Source organism: Neoarius graeffei, chromosome 14, assembly GCF_027579695.1.
Source record: "Neoarius graeffei isolate fNeoGra1 chromosome 14, fNeoGra1.pri, whole genome shotgun sequence".
NCBI classification, from domain to species: Eukaryota; Metazoa; Chordata; class Actinopteri; order Siluriformes; family Ariidae; genus Neoarius; species Neoarius graeffei.
In genome coordinates, this window is record NC_083582.1 from 73,986,679 (window position 1) to 74,004,678 (window position 18,000).

Below are 18,000 nucleotides of genomic sequence, written 5' to 3' on the forward strand. Positions count from 1 at the left end.
AGTTTATACATAAAATCACAAAAAAAAGATCAAGTGTGAAATAACACACAAGTGTAATAGATCTGAGCCAATGTGTCTGTAGGCGGGTTTTCATTCACCAGTTTAATGCGCAAATTAAAATGGGAACCCATTTTTCGCATTTGATTTGATGAACAGTCTCATCTCATCTCATTATCTCTAGCCGCTTTATCCTGTTCTACAGGGTCGCAGGTGAGCTGGAGCCTATCCCAGCTGACTACGGGCGAAAGGCGGGGTACACCCTGGACAAGTCGCCAGGTCATCACAGGGCTGACACAGACAACCATTCACACTCACATTCACACCTACGGTCAATTTAGAGTCACCAGTTAACCTAACCTGCATGTCTTTGGACTGTGGGGGAAACCGGAGCACCCGGAGGAAACCCACACGGACACGGGGAGAACATGCAAACTCCACACAGAAAGGCCCTCGCCGGCCACGGGGCTCGAACCCGGACCTTCTTGCTGTGAGGCGACAGCGCTAACCACTACACCACCGTGCCGCCCTTGATGAACAGCACCACAGCTATTGTAGTGGATGCAATTGAAATCCCGTGCGAACGATCCGGTCTCAGAGAGCTGAATGAAAATCGCAAGCGGAGAAAATCCAGCTTTCATCACAATCTCACTCCGTGGAAACACAGACCATTCGGCAATTGGGTTTGTCAACTTTATATAAATAATAATAAAATAAAAAGGCTTCGATTTTACGCAACACTACACTGGAAACCCGGATTGTGAGCGTGTACGTGTGTGCATGTCTCACCTGTGAGCGCTGCGACTCTGTCGGCCACCTTCTCAGCGAAGCCGATGCGAGTGTTTAGTCCCGTGCCCACTGCAGTGCCGCCTGCTGCCAGCTCATACACTCGGGGCATCGCCGCCTTCACTCGCTCAATACTGTATTTCACCTGCTGCACATAGCCTCCAAACTCCTACACACACACGGAAACAAAATCCACTTTCTTTTTTTTGTAATGAATTTTTTATTGAGTATTGAAAAGAATGTACAGTCTCATATACGACAACATCGTATCAACCACCCCACCCCCCACCCAATCCCTGACCAACACATTGCCCTTGCTTAATTACATATAAGGCAGTAGTCGAATTGCAGTATTAAAAGAATGAGTATTACAGTATAATAGAGAGAAAAAAAAATTTCATAATAATTATGAATTAAAAAAATAAAATGAAATGAAGAAAAATAATAAAGATAAATGAATGCATCTATTGGGAGAGTAACTCCTTCACCATTTCTATACCATTTAACCAGTTGTTGACAGTAGCTTCCTTAGCATGGTTAATTCTGGCAGAGGATAATTCCATGTATAAAATGTCTAGCAGAGTATATAACCAATGTTTAATTGAGAGATCATGAGGTGGGAGCCATCTCTGGACCACCAGTTTCTTGGCAGCCGTGATACCTGCTAACCATAGTTTACGTGTTTTCTCTGTGATGGGAAACCTTGAGTCATCAAGTAATAGGTGTAGGGCAGGATCCATGGGAAAATCAATGTTTGTCAGAGTAGATATTATGTCCACAACATTAGACCAGAAAGACACAACATCTGGACAGTTCCACATAGAATGCATGAAAGTCCCCACAGTATCAAATGGACAAAAAGTACAATAAGAGTGCGGGGCTAAGCCCATCAAATGTCTCTTATGTGGGGTCAGATAGGTGTGATAACAAATATTCAAGTGGATAAATTGGTGATTGGGATTTTTTGATGAGCCTGTGACATTGTCCCATATTGCTTCCCAATCCAGATCTTCCTGAGGGTTTCCTAAGTCTCTTTTCCATTCTTTATTAAGGCTGTCAGAATGTTTTGAATGTGCACACAGAAATAAGTAAAGAAATGACACTATTCTTCTTGGGGCTCTTTGTATCTTTTCCACTATAGGGTGCATTTTTAGGTTTGAACCCCACTGAATATTGTGTGATTTAAGAGCTGATCGTAACTTAAGAAAGTGAAAGAGGGAATGCTTAGGAACATCATATTGTGTTATTAAGTCACAGAAACTCAACAATGAGTCAACCCCATTTATATCATTCAAAACATATATATCTTTATGCACCCATGGCCCTGGCGTAAATGGTTTATTTCCTGATAGTAAACCCTGGTTAAACCATAGTGGAGAATTTTTGTGCCATTTCACCGTCACACCTATATACTTTTCCACTGCTCTGAATGTAGTCAACAAATAGGATATAATTGGACCACGCCTTAAGGAGGATTGTCTACTTGAAGCGCCTGAAAATAAGTAATCCTGCAGTCTCATTGGTGCCACAAGATCCCTTTCAATTTCAATCCAGGAAGTCTGTGCCTCTGGATCCAGCCAGTGTTTTAAATGTTGCAGTGTAAATGACCACTGATATAGCCTGAAATTAGGGAGAGCCCAACCTCCACAAAATCCACTTTCTAAATAATGTTAACGTTAATATACAGTACCAGTCAAAAGTTTGGACACACCACCTGATTACATTTTCTTCCTTTATTTTTATTGATTTAAAAAAAAAACCAAAAAAAAAAAACCCTCACGACACTTCATGTCTTAAAGTAATGATGAACGTCATTTCTCTTTACTTAGTTGTTCGGTTCTTGACATAATACTGTATGGATTACTACAGCTGTGGGGTGTAACGGGGCTCTTTACTATATTTTTATTATTTACTAGAGTGGCGGCTACAATTATCGACACCTTAATGATCTTTTAGCTATTACAAATGGCTGAATACATTAATTGTGCATTAATAAATTACTCAAACTTCCGCTGGAAAAAAAATGAGCTGATCCCTGATTACTTGGCGTATCAGATCATGTGACACCGTTCCACAATTATCGACACCTTTGTCCACCGTTATCGACCTCCAGATGATTATTTAAAAAATAAATAAATAAATAAATAAATAAAATAGGTACGTGGTTAAGTTAACAAAGTTTTTATTTAAAATTTGTTTCACAAGCATATTTAGGATAAAATATCATATACATATACTGATGTCGGTGTTTACATAAATGAGGAAGTAATTCTAATGTTTGTGAACAAATGAACTGATAATGTTTAACCTGCGTCAGAAAATCTCTCTGTTTCACTTACGTATTTTCGTAGATCATATTTTGTTAATCATTCGTTGTTGTTTGTATTAATTTCTAGTTTTGTCGTTTACCAATAAATGTCAACAGGAAATTGAAACTCTAACCACATGAAGATCCAGGTCAAAGGTCGCGTCATTCTGACTGATACTGTAATATGTGGTCGATACTTACAACGAACTGAAAAAAAATATATTTTCTGAATGGAATACAAAAATCTGAATATTTCAAGCATGTAATTTTTTTTATACGCGAGGAATTTAATTCTGCTCTAATTCTATTTATTGCAATCGGATTCCAAATACTCTATAAGTCAAGTTTATTTGTATAGCGCTTTTAACAATAAACATTGTCGCAAAGCAGCTTCACAGAATTTGAACGACTTAAAACATGAGCTAATTTTATCCCTAATCTATCCCCAATGATCAAGCCTGTGGCGACAGTGGCAAGGAAAAACTCCCTCAGACGACATGAGGAAGAAACCTCGAGAGGAACCAGACTCAAAAGGGAACCCATCCTCATTTGGGCAACAACAGACAGCCTGACTATAATATTAACAGTTTTAACAGGTGGAGTAGAGGTAGGTAAATCTATAAACATTCCATTCTGTTATGAACCAGAAAAAAAAAAAAATCTAAAAATCACAGCACTTTTATTTAAAAAAAAAAAAAAGAAAAAAAAATACTTCATCTACTTCAACAATGTTACATAAAGATCGATCCATAACAGTCGTACTGTAAATGTCCCTTAATTCCACAGGGTGTCGATAATGGTGGACACCGGTGAAAGTGATCACTATTGTCGACACCTCACGTGATTCTCAAACGCGCGTTTAGATACAAAATGGCGACTGTCAAATGAAAGAGTCGGAAACAAAGTAGGTTTAAACGAGGAGATCATGAAATATCCGTGAATTTGATCAGTAAAAACACATCCATGATCTTTCCACCACGCTTACCTGCGATGATAACGTCCGGGTTTTCCGAAAAATTGCTGATCATGCTGAAAAAAAAAAAATTTCCATCTCAGGTAACGAGCTGCGTCATCAGACGATAAGATCAAAGGGTGCGGCGGGTCTTCAGGTTGATTAACCAACCAATAATAACTGCTGGAACTGAAACTCACCTTTTTAAAATTGTTTATTGGTAAATCTGAAAAAAGTGCCTAATTATAGACTGTCAATAATTGTAGCCGCAGCTCTATTTATGGTTTGATCTCAAACGCATTAAGACAAGAAACTCGTCCACTAATTAACTTTTGATGAGACACAGCTGTTAGTTGAAAAAAAGTGTTCCAGGTGATGACCTCATGAAGCTGGTTAAGATGATGTCAATAGTGTGCAAAGCATCATCAAGGTAAACACTGGATACTTTGAAGAAATCGAGAATATTTATTTAAAAAAAAAAAACCACACTTTTGTTTACCACATAACTCCAGATGTTATTTCATAGTTTGAAATGTCTTCAGTATCGTTCTACAATGTTGAAAATATAAACTACAGAAAAACCTATGAATGAGTAGGAGTGCACAAACTTTTGACTGGTAATGTCTGTCATCTTGCTTTTTCCCCTCATGTCGACATTCACTACACATGAAATTTCTCCCCTTGAAACATTTAGTCCCAAGTACTCCTGATCTTGGGTAAAGGCTTTCTCAGGCATCCTCCTCCTCATCCATCACGTCAGATGTCGTTTGTTCCTTTCATATAATTGAGATCACAGCTATGGATTCCCACCTAAACCTTTCTTTGGGTCTTGAGCAGCCTAGCGAGTGAAAGCTGACCCAGAGAGCACAGCCCAACTCTCCAGCGAGAACAGAACAGCGCTGTACGTGGAGGGTCGAACCCCAATCCTTTCTGCTTTTTATACAAAAAACAGATTTCTCAAGTATTGTATTATACTGCATAACAAAGACAGACTTTCAGCTTCTCCTGACTGTCACTCGTTTACGCTTCAGGTGAAGACTGTAGGCTGACCTCTTCACCAAACACTTAGGCTACGTTTACATTAGACCGTATCTGTCTCGTTTTCTTCGCGGATGCACTGTCCGTTTACATTAAACCGCCTGGAAACGCCGGGAAACGGGAATCCGCCAGCGTCCACGTATTCAATCCAGATCGTGTCAGCTCCGGTGCTGTGTAAACATTGAGAATACACGGATACGCTGTGCTGAGCTCTAGCTGGCGTCGTCATTGGACAACGTCACTGTGACATCCACCTTCCTGATTCGCTGGCGTTGGTCATGTGACGTGACTGCTGAAAAACGGCGCGGACTTCCGCCTTGTATCACCTTTCATTAAAGAGTATAAAAGTATGAAAATACTGAAAATACTGATGCAAATACTGCCCATTGTGTAGTTATGATTGTCTTTAGGCTTGCCATCCTTCCACTTGCAAGTGGTAAGTGATATGCGCTGGGATCACACACACAGCGGCTCAGTCCCGAATCACTGCTAGTGCACTACACTCGCGCGCTCTGTGAGCTGCGCAGGGCCGGAGTGCGCACCCTCCAGAGGGCACTCGCTGTTCAGGGCGGAGTGATTTGGAGCGCAGGATGCCTGCGGAGCCGAGCGTATCCGTGTATTGGTGTTGCTGTGTGCACGCAAATCGTGTATTGGTGTTGCTGTGTGCACACGAATCGTTTTAAAAACGTTAATCTGATGATCCGCTGATACGGTCTAATGTAAACATGGGCTTAAACAAGCACTAATTCACCAAAGAATGCCGCTCACGTCACCTTTATTACTTTACCAGTTTGTCTATTACACAGGCCATTTTTAAGGGCCCGTTTACACGAGGACGCTGTAGGGTAAAAACGACTAAATGTTTTATTGGAAGTGCCTTTCGTCTACACGGGGACGGCGTTTCCGAGGCTGAAAAACGGAAAAAATTGAAAACGCCTTCCAGTGTGGATAAGTTAAAAACAGCCCCCGTTGCATATCCGTCTAAACTACCCAATACGCGAAACTCTGCTCGGATCTGCTCACGTCGGGTACGCGTTTACGTCATACATATGTCATGTACTGTACATGCCAGCCCGGGAAGTAAGAAAGTAAGTAAAAAAGTAAGAGCATGTCTGATTACATCGATCCAACGGACCTTCAAGCTGCTCTGGCAGCTTTAATAAACGTCCAGGAGTCCTTCGAACATCTATACCGAATCTGCACAGACACTGTTAATGAACAGAGGCGGGTATAGTATGCTCTTACTTTTTTACTTTCTTACCATAGCCAGAGTAGTCAAAGTTTTCGCGGCGCAGATGTGCAGATCAGACAAGACGGAAGACGTTGCGCATGCGTGCAGACATAGCGGAGGTCTTTCACAGCACCACCTAGCCGCCTGGCATGCACATCCAATTGAATTCCACACATTTATGCGTCACCGTATAGACGCAGATTTCCTCCTTGAAAACAGTTGTGTAGACGCGGAAAAAAAAGTGAGAATGAAAACGGACGTTTGCGTTTTTGTTTCAGACCGTTCCCGTGTAGAGTGGGCCTAAAACTAGTTGTGATCAAGGAGTGTGGCATATCAAAAAGTATGAAGTTCTGAATTCAAATCTGGTTTTATTTTCCAGCCCGAGGTTAAAAAGAACAGAAGTTACAGCTGTTTGAAATTCAGTTTTTTGAAATTTTAATTCCCCCCCCACCCAAATCAGCCTTATTTGGCTGCTTCCAGCAATATCCCTCCATCTCGAGAAAGCAAAGCAAAGCATCTTCAGGAGCAATTCTTGTGCCCAAAACATCCATCAATTGCTCAGAGTTTAAAAATAACCTTTTGCTCCAGGATTTTTATTTTGAAATTTAATTGCATTATTTGCATAGTGAGATGGCGTAAACGACTCAAATCAATTTCAACAAGAAGACAGTCATCTGTATCCCCCGCTATGTATACAAACTACAGTGGTGCTTGAAAGTTTGTGAACCCTTTAGAATTTGCTATATTTCTGCGTAAATATGACCTAAAACATCAGATTTTCACACAAGTCCTAAAAGTAGATAAAGAGAACCCAGTTAAACAAATGAGACAAAAATATTATACTTGGTCATTTATTTATTGAGGAAAATGATCCAATATTACATATCTGTGAGTGGCAAAAGTATGTGAACCTCTAGGACTAGCAGTTAATTTGAAGGTGAAATTAGAGTCAGGTGTTTTCAATCAGTGGGATGACAATCAGGTGTGAGTGGGCACCCTGTTTTATTTAAAGAACAGGGATCTATCAAAGTCTGATCTTCACAACACATGTTTGTGGAAGTGCATCATGGCACGAACAAAGGAGATTTCTGAGGACCTCAGAAAAAGCGTTGTTGATGCTCATCAGGCTGGAAAAGGTTACAAAACTATCCCAGCTGACTACGGGCGAGAGACGGGGTACATGAAAAAGTAAAATTTCTCAAATTTCTTAGCATGAAAAGGCACCTCTACATCACCTTGTTCACGTCTACCAAGTTTCAAATCCATATTATGAATAGTTTTGGATATGCACTCCGGAAACGAACATTGCTCTTAGAAACAAAAGTCAAAATCAACATATGTAAAAATTTGAAAAATACTTTTTTTTCCCCAAAAAAATCTGAAAATAGTAAAAGGCACCAGTTCACATGTCTGTGAAGATTCTCAGTCATCCAGGTACATAGTAATCTGTGGTTGGTTGAAGAGAGCAACTGGACTTGCTTGAAGATTCTTGAAAACGTTTCACCTCTCGTCCGAAAGGCTTCCTCAGTTCTGTCTGTCTAATAGGGAGTATCAGGTATTTATCCTCTCATGGATCATCATAGAATCCGAATCAGAATGCTGATGGCTGCATTGTAGGTGGCTGATAAAAGATGTCCTAGACACCCACCTCTGTTCAGTGATGGTCGTTCCAGGTTGACAAAAATGAACGATCCTCTCTGGCTAAGATGTCTGCCAGTTTTCTGGAAGTCCTCTCATACTCCCGCACCAGTCGAAGGGATCTCATCCCAAAGTGCGTAGAAACATATCTGTGAAGATTCTTTGTCATCCAGGTACATAGTAATCTGTGGTTGGTAGAAGAGAACAACTGGACTTGCTTGACATCTTTTATCAGCCACCTACAACGCAGCCATCAGCATTCTGATTCAGATTCTATGATGATCCATGAGAGGATAAATACCTGATACTCCTTATTAGTCAGACAGAACTGAGGAAGCCTTTCGGATGAGAGGCGAAACGTTTTCAAGAATCTCCAAGCAAGTCCAGTTGCTCTCTTCTACCAACCACAGATCACCAGTTCACATGTTGCTTGATATGTACAAAAGTTTCATGAAGATATCTTCAGTAGTTTTAAAGATATGAAAACTTGACAGGACGGATGGAACCCGTTTCGATATCCCCAGCCAAGCTTCATCTGGGCGGGGGGGTGACAACTGAGCAAGGCCATGACCAGAACTGCTGATTGTAGGTACTTTGCTGGCCATTGTAGCGAATCATTCAAACCCAACTAAAGATTGTTAAGGATTAGAACAATCTGCATAGATTCCTATTAAAGAATTAAATCTGTGCTCTCGGACTGTATTCTCTTCTCGACAACTCATTTAATTGCCACACAAACGCTCCTTATTGCATGTGATGGAACAACAAGGCAAAAGGTGGCAGCACAGTTCCACACGTTACTTTTCAGAAGGTGGCGCTCAAAAGCGCTATGTATTACATGTTTCTAATCAAATGTGACTTCTTCAAAACAATATGATTAACATCCCTGAACCTTCTCGTTTTCCCTCCCCTTTCTTCCAGAATCCAATATTTTTATTGTTTTCCACAGAAGGATATACACATCTATTGACCGGGACTGAAACTACTTCGGTCTCTGGCCGGCTTCCGGTTTGACGGAAATTACCATGAAAAGGCTCACCAGGGGTCATGATTGTTCCTGACCTCTGGTCTCGATTTCGGCCAGTGTCGACCAATAGAAAGCGAGCTAGAATCTAACATCACAGGGGTGGCACGTCATCGGCTTTCGACCAAAATCCAACATGGCCGCACCCAGTGGTTTCACCGTCAACATTCAGAAAAAGATCACCATGTCAAAAGTAATCAGTATCGTGCAAATCTGAGTGCGTATTCTGAAAATTCAGTTTTTTCCCCCCGATAAAATATCCAACTCTTGTGCAGCTGAACATGCTTTTTATGTTGCTACACAGCGATCAAAAATTTGCAATTTACTGTGTAAACGGACAGGCGCTTCCTGCACGGCAAGCACCGCTGGCGTTCCTAGATAACATACAGTATGAATCTACAGTGACCCCCCCCCCTCCCCCTTACCTGTCCTAGCGACAGTGGCACAGCGTCCTGTGTGTGCGTGCGACCAATTTTGATGATGTCCTTAAACTCCTCTGCCTTGGCGGCGAGAGCATCGTGAAGCGCCTGTAGGCCGGGCAGCAGCACCTCATGCACTTCTTTAGCTGCAGCAATGTGCATGGCGGTGGGGAACGTGTCGTTGGAGCTCTGAAATGGGGACACACAGACACACAAACGGAGACCTGAATGAAATGTCATGTTTATAAAAAGTCAGAGATGGAGAGAAATAGCATCAAGAGATATTAAAATGTTTAAAAAAAAAAAGTATAACTATGTTCAAATCAGCATAGAGTTTCTTTGAAACTGTCCATTGACCAATAAACCATGTTCCAATTAAACTGATCATGCAAGTCACATGGAAACTTACTTTTTTTTTAAAAAAAGTGTATGTAATGCCTTTTTGTAATGCTTTAAAATTAATAGATATCAGTAGTAATGACCAAAATGAAATAATAAAGCAGGGGAAAAAAAAAAAAAATCTATCAGCTGGGAGGTCTATCGTGAAATACCGTGACCGAGGTCTTGAAAGTACTGAGCGAAGCCCTCTGGGCCGAGGTCAGTATTCAAGGCCGAGGTCACGGTATTTCACCATACGGACCGACCTTAAGCTGGTAAATAATATATTTATTTTTTTCTTTACCAAATTCTAACAGAAAACGAGAGCGCCCGAAAGGGAAAACCGAGCCAAGCCGCCATTTTGAATCCTCATTCACGGCTGTAATGCAAATTGCTTCCTCCTCGGTATACAAGTGCACTTCCATGGCAGGGGAAAAAAAACAAAACAAAACTACATTTTGCCGCCTATGTAGTCCCCTATTTATACAAAATTGAGTCATTCAGGATTCAGCCATGTTTTTGCTCGGTGTTAGTAACAGTTAGAGGTTTTTAGCTTTCTCCTGAAATGTTTTCTTTTATTTCTTCTTCCTCAGGGTAGTAAAACTCGCTTTCGCTGTGAACACTGTCGTTATCGCTATCCATGCTGTAAAATTAATGCTATTCTCCTGAGAAACGCTGGCAAAAATTTAAGATTTTTGATAATCTTATAAATAAATCTTATTAAAAAAAAAAAAAAGTTTGTTGTTGTGAACGAGCGAGTCGCCAGAGGTCCGTAACTGGGGTCCGTATCGTAGGATACGGACCCGCTTGCCAGCCAATCAGAGTGCAGGATTTGATGGAAACCGGACCGCAAAAAAAAAAAAAAAATTGTTATTATTTTATCAAGCACAAAACTAACGATAAATCGCAGTTTCTGGATCCCGGAAAAAAGCAGCCTTGCCCCAGGGTTGATCTCGCATGACGTCACACGTGGAACATCGGTTATCTGGGTCATTTCGGTTCATCTGACCCCGTGCTTGTTTACTCACTGAAATTGGATACGGTTGTTGGAATCTTACAAAAATAATGATGGGAAAGCGCTGCGTTGTGTTTGGATGTTCAAATCCATAAACAACAGGACATTCAGTTCACGAATTTCCGAGAAAAAACACTAACGCGACAGTGGATGAAGTTTGTGCAAACGAAGCAGGCAGATTTCATATTGATTTCCTACTACTACTAATAAATCTGATTCATCAAGTGTTCATGACCACCAGAACGACCACATGGGAATTATTGGGGCAAAAAGAAACCCATTTATTTGATAAATGGCATTTGGACACTTCGTCAAGTCCCCTATTATCTCTCTCTCACACACACACACACAGGATTATGAGCAACATTTACATGCTTGCGACATCCAAGCTTATCATATCTGATGCACTTTAACAGGAAGAAAGATGCACGCACGCAATCATTAATTATTAACTGAAACGTGTTAAATTCTCAGATTGCAATATTGCAACTCAATTTGTTTTTAGTTTTGTTCAGGAAAACATGGTGAAAGGTAACCACCGTGTTCTGCACATATCTATCCATCCATCCATCCATCCATCCATCCATCCATCCATCCATCCCGCACGCACTACAGTGGAAGACTCATGAACTGTGATATCCGTTTCATCTTGGGGGCTTGAAAAGAGAACCATTTACTCCAGAATATCCTTGATAATCATCTGCCCCTTTGTCCGACACACAAGAGTCCCAATCACCATCAGAATTCTCTCCAAAATGTGATTCCATATGGAGACTGGTCTAACCACTGCTACGCACATGAACGAAATTGACATCTGGATTGTTGTTACGTGTGACGTCACGCACTGCTTCAGGATCTTCCGGTTCAGTCTCGGCAGCTTCCGGGAAAATCGGCTGATCTTACTGATTTTCCATTAATTTATTGCTTTTTGGATCAGCTATGGTTCGAAAACATACGGTCAATCAACATAATGATTATTGCTTTGTACAAGGAAAAAAAGTGGGGTTTAGGGGCGTTACATACACTAAAAAATGCTTTAAAAAAAAAAAAAGATATTAGCCTAAATATTTCTAAATTAGTAGGCATGTAATGATTCACCCAATTTTCATGACTTGAATAGTTATCGGGTTCACAATTCGATTTTCCCCACAATATCTTTGGGAATAAATAAATAAATAAATAAAAACTATCCAAAAAAAAGGAGGGGGAGGCACATTTATTTTCCTATTCTTTATCAACTTGCAAATTCCTTTTGTTTCTATCTATTGAGGTTTCATTTTCTTAATAGCCAAGAATAATTTACTCATCTGTAAAAGGCTGGAGTAAAAGATAGTCTAACAAAAATACTCCTTTTATTAAAAATGAAAAAGTTTATCACAAATAGGTCTTCTCTTAATCTTTTCTGAACATTTCTTCTCCCGCCATTTGCTTCTCTTTTCTTTATCTTTCCTCAGTCTGTAAAAAGAGAGCGAGCGCTTCAATTTCTCGTTAAATTTATTTGTACAATCACACAGCAGCTCTTTCCTATTTTAGATCCGTTTTGTTTTGTGTGTTCTCAGCATTAGAGCGGCGTGACTTCCACCTACAGTGAAGTCATGTGCATTCCTGCTATTGTACGCTATTTTGCCATCTACTCTCTGAACCATGCAATTACAGCTCGGAAAAACTAAGATTACGCAGCATAACTGATTAATTTTTTTAAATTTTCATTGGTTTGAATCGTTATAAATTTGTATTGCCGTTTATCGTTGCATGATATTTCGTTATATGCCCATCACTCAGCATATAAACCATACATACAATCTTATTTAAAGAAGTAGGAGGTTCATCAAGTAAGAAATAACACAACAATCCTTGCCAGAGTGGCGTGATGTAATAATAAACTACCAATAACAATATCAACAATGAAAAACGACCTTTCATACATAAAATGTAGCTCAAAATGCTTCACGATGAAAAAGAAAATAATGCAAGACAAACAACATGTTAAGATCATTAACAAATTTTATAAAAAAAGGTTTTAAGCACAATATGAAGAGGCCTGATTAAAAGCCAAGGTTGATAAATGTGTGTTTTAATCTGCTTTTAAAAAAAATAGATTTAATGAAGGTACCTGAGGTTTAGGGATGGATTGTGTGATGCTCCTTACACTACCCTTTTTCACCAAATCAGTTCCAGGGCTGGTTCGGGGCCGGTGCTGGTTCACAACTCGTTCAACTTGCGAGCCAGCTGAGAACCAGTTTGCTTTTCCATAGCTCGCGGTGCTAAGGGAAGCCACGTCATTACGTCGCTGTATACGTCATTACGTCGTTGTATACGTCAGTTACGTCACTACGTTTGCATAAACCTTGGCACGAATGTCGAAGTAAAAACAACACGGAAGAAGCAGCAGCAGCAGCAACAACAACAATAAATGACTTCGCGTTTGTACAGCTGCTGCTTCTCGTCACTTAAAAATGGCGATCTTTCGCGGTCTTATTATTGTTGTCGGTCTTAACAACTCCGCCCCCCCCACTGACGTAAGCGGTTCTTTCCTCTGGCCCAGCAGAGAGTTGGTGCTAGCCTGGAACCGGTTTTTCTGGCCCAGAGCCAGTTCTTTGTTCAGTGGAAACAGAAAACCCGGTTCCAAACTAAGCACTGGCCCCGAACCAGCCCTGGAACTGCTTTGGTGGAAAAGGGGCATCAGTCACCCACCTGACTCTTGTTGACGTGGTCGTTGGGATGCACGGGGTCTTTGCTGCCGAGTTTGCCCCCGAGGATCTCGATGGCCCGGTTACTGATCACCTCGTTGACGTTCATGTTGGTCTGCGTTCCTGAGCCTGTCTGCCACACCACCAAGGGGAAGTGCTCGTCCAGTTTCCCAGCAGACACCTGGGCATGGAGGTACAAGTCTGACTTAGAAAGACTGACATTGAAGCATCTCAAACACAAACTGGTCAACTTCTACAGAGGATTGAGAAAGTGCAGCAAAAAACTGAGCATGCAGCAGGAAGTGAAATCTTGTAGACTAAACATCGAACATCGTAGCAATGTATTTAGCACAGCTATGTAAGGAATAAATAATTTGGGGATGGAAGGTTATGGCAAAATCATCAACTATGGGGTGGTGCGATGCAGCCGGAGTCACTACCACCCCAAAATGTTTTATTCCTCTTATACCACAACTATTTTATTTATTTATTTATATATAACCAAAAAAAAAAAAACCATACACACACCATATTTATCCATTTACAGCATGTGGAACTTCCAGGAAAGAAGCTACTTCCTGTTAAACCAGCCTGTCTTTATTCTCGCTCAAGACAAAACAACTGCTTTTTACATAACAGAGGGGAAAAAAAAAAAGAGGAGGAAAAAAAAAAACGCCCCAAAAAGTCAAACATCCTCTGTCCTGAAGACTTTCCCCAGGGTAGTATCTCACTGGGCTGCAACAGCCTGCGACTAGTTGGAGAGACAACAATTGCGATAAAATATGCGAATTAGCGACAATTTTCACTTGGAATCACACTGAATTGATACTCGCATATTTTATCGCAATTGTTGTGTCTCCAACTAGTCGCAGGCTGTCACAGCCCAGTGAGATACACTCGCACTTCCTATCTCATGGAAACTGACTTGAGAAGGGTTCGTGACGGCTTTGCGACACCAGCGACGCATTTGTGGGTGGTAGAAATGGGCAACTGGACTTGCTTGAAAATTCTTGAAAACGTTTCACCTCTCGTCCAAAAGGCTTCCTCAGTTCTGTCTGACTAATAGGGAGTATCAGATATTTATCTTCTCCTGGATCAGAATCAGAATTCTGATGACCAGCTCATCTAAGGCTACGTTTACATTACGTCGAATCAGCGGATCATCAGATTAACGTTCTTAAAACGATTCGCGTTTACATAAAACCGTTAGCCGTGCACACAGCAACACCAATACGCGGATACGCTCGGCTCCGCAGGCATCCTGCGCTCCAAATCACTCCGCCCTGAACAGCGAGTGCCCTCTGGAGGGTGCGCACTCCGGCCCTGCGCAGCTCACAGAGCGCGCGAGTGAAGTGAACAAGCCACGATTCGGGACTGAGCCGCTGTGTGTGTGATCCCAGCGCATAGCACTTACCACTTGCAAGTGGAAGGATGGCAAGCCTAAAGACAATCATAACTACACAATGGGCAGTATTTGCATCAGTATTTGCAGTATTTTCATACTTTTATACTCTTTAATGAAAGGTGATACAAGGCGGAAGTCTGCGCCGTTTTTCAGCAGTCGCGTCACATGACCAACGCCAGCGAATCAGGAAGGTGGATGTCACAGTGACGTTGTCCAATGAGACGCCAGCTAGAGCTCAGCACAGCGTATTCGCGTATTCTCAATGTTTACACAGCACCGGAGCTGATACGATCTAGATTGAATACGTGGACGCTGGCGGATTCCCGTTTCCCCGCTTTTTCAGGGGGGTTAATGTAAACGGACAGTGCATCCGCGAAGAAAACGAGACAGATACGGTCTAGTGTAAACATAGCCTAAGGTGTCACTGAGGCATCATGTTGGTGTGGGTCACTGGAGGCTGGGTGTGAACGGCGAGTCATTAGGGTGATCAAAGGATTGCCCGTTAGGGTGATCAATGATTAGGGCAATCCTTTGATCACCCTAATGACTCGCCGTTCACACCCAGCCTCCAGTGACCCACACCAACATGATGCCTCAATGACACCTTAGGTGGGGTTTACATTAGACCGTATCAGCGGATCATCAGATTAACGTTTTTAAAACGATTAGTGTGCACACAGCAACACCAATACACAATTTGCGTGCACACAGCAATGCCAATACACGGATACGCTCGGCTCCGCAGGCATCCTGCGCTCCAAATCACTCCGCCCTGAACAGCGAGTGCCCTCTGGAGGGTGCGCACTCCGGCCCTGCGCAGCTCACAGAGCGCGCGAGTGAAGCTCTGAGCTGTGATTCGGGACTGAGCCGCTGTGTGTGTGATCCCAGCGCATATCACTTACCACTTGCAAGTGGAAGGATGGCAAGCCTAAAGACAATCATAACTACACAATGGGCAGTATTTGCATCAGTATTTGCAGTATTTTCATACTTTTATACTCTTTAATGAAAGGTGATACAAGGCGGAAGTCCGTGCCGTTTTTCAGCAGTCGTGTCACATGACCAACGCCAGCGAATCAGGAAGGTGGATGTCACAGTGACGTTGTCCAATGACGACGCCAGCTAGAGCTCAGCACAGCGTATCCGCGTATTCTCAATGTTTACACAGCATCGGACCAGACACGATCTGGATTGAATACGTGGACCCTGGCGGATTCCCGTTTCCCGGCGTTTTAATGTAAACGGACAGTGCATCCGCAAAGAAAACGAGACAGATACGGTCTAATGTAAACTTGGCCTCAGATGAGCTGGTCATCAGAATTCTGATTCTGATCCAGGAGAAGATAAATATCTGATACTCCCTATTAGTCAGACAGAACTGAAGAAGCCTTTTGGACGAGAGGTGAAACGTTTTCAAGAATTTTCAACCAAGTCCAGTTGCCCATTTCTACCACTCACAGTTTACTATGACCTGGATGATTGAGAATCTTCACAGACAGCGACGCATTTGCAGCTATTTTGAGAGAAACTGTGTCGCATGAGTTTTCTGAACATGTTCAAAATTACAGCGACGAAGGAGCGACACTTTGCGACTCACGCGAGGAAATTGAGAAGCCCCGTGAAAGTTTCAAGACACTTTTGAAACTCTCTCGCGAATGACGTCGCAAGCTGTCGCAGTCCAGTGAGATACTGGCTTTACAGCTTACAAAAGCACTGACACTGGAGACTCCTTACAAAAATGCTAAATAAACCATTTCCTTCTAGAAAACATGATCATATCAGCGACACACAAATTGAAATACATTCATCAGTATTTAGGGGTGTAACAATACAAAAATTTCAATGAAATTTTTTTGGGTTTCTAAATCTTAAACAATACAAAAATAATGTGCATTTTTGTCTGCATAAAGCAAAAAAAAAAAAAAAAAAAAAAAAAAAAAAAAAAAAGCACAAGTACTCCCAAACATTTAATTGAATAAATAAATTAAAGCATGACCTGGGGAAACCACAGATGATCGACTGAAACAAAGTGCTGTTGAAGCACCATTTTACCCGGAAATAGAGCCCCACGGTCGGCTAAACTGGCCGACTTCTGCTGCTTCTCTCTCAGGCACAGTAGATCACAGTGCTACGAGGCAGCTGTCATTTAATCAGCAATTATTGGACGAGTCTAAACAAAATATTGCGATTTCTTAGTGGCGAGCAAGCAGCAATTATTTGCCGATACCGAAGGCAGACACTAACAAATCATGATAGTTTGTGAAAACCCAAGCTCAATAAATGCCATTCAAATTATCATTTAAAAAAAAAATACCGATTATAGAGTTTGTACGATGATTTGAATGATAAAGAAATTGGATGCAATCACTTTTATTCCCATTTCATAAAACTCAAAACACAGACGTGCGAAATAACCGTGCATGAACAGAACGTTATTTGCAGCTCGCTCAGCCGATCAAAATAGCATAAAAATAATTTGAACAATGATAGCTAGTTAATGTTTGCGATCGGAGGTTGGACAGGATAAGGAACGAGCACATCAGAGAGACAGCACATGTGGAGAGCTTGGGAATGAAGCTAAGAGAGATGAGACTGAGATGGTACGGGCACATCCTGAGAAGAGATGCAGAGCATGTGGGAAGGAGAATGTTGAGGATGGAGCTGCCAGGCAAACGAACACAAGGAAGGCCAAAGAGGAGATACATGGATGTGGTGAGAGAGGACATGAAAGTGGCAGGTGTGGTAGAGAAGGATGCGGAAGACAGGGACCAATGGAGACGAAAGATCCGCTGTGGCGACCCCTAATCGGGAGCAGCCAGAAGAAGAAGATTGAAGGTTTTTTTTTTTTTTTTTTTAAACTTGCATCCTGACACAACCACATTATAATACCCTACAGCAGGGGTTTTCAAAGTGTGGGAGAGTCAGCCCCCCCTCAGAAAGCAAATAAACAACAGCGCGCCCCGCCCTTACAACTTTTGTTGTTGCTATACTTAAAGGAACAGTCCACCGTACTTCCATAATGAAATATGCTCTTATCTGAATTGAGACGAGCTGCTCCGTACCTCTCCGAGCTTTGCGCGACCTCCCAGTCAGTCAGACGCGCCGTCACTCCTGTTAGC

At 41.8% G+C, this 18,000-nt stretch overlaps 1 protein-coding gene across 1 annotated transcript in view; it reads right to left on the reverse strand.

Moving 5' to 3' along the window:
- fh (fumarate hydratase) overlaps window positions 1-18,000 on the reverse strand; it is a 67,436-nt gene that overhangs the window by 35,074 nt on the left and 14,362 nt on the right. Inside the window, exons 4-6 of the mRNA XM_060940303.1 lie at window positions 13,481-13,657; window positions 9,400-9,582; window positions 787-952 (exon numbers count right to left, since the gene is read on the reverse strand). Of these exons, the coding sequence (XP_060796286.1) occupies window positions 787-952; window positions 9,400-9,582; window positions 13,481-13,657 (526 nt within the window). The remainder of the gene's footprint in view (window positions 1-786; window positions 953-9,399; window positions 9,583-13,480; window positions 13,658-18,000) is intronic.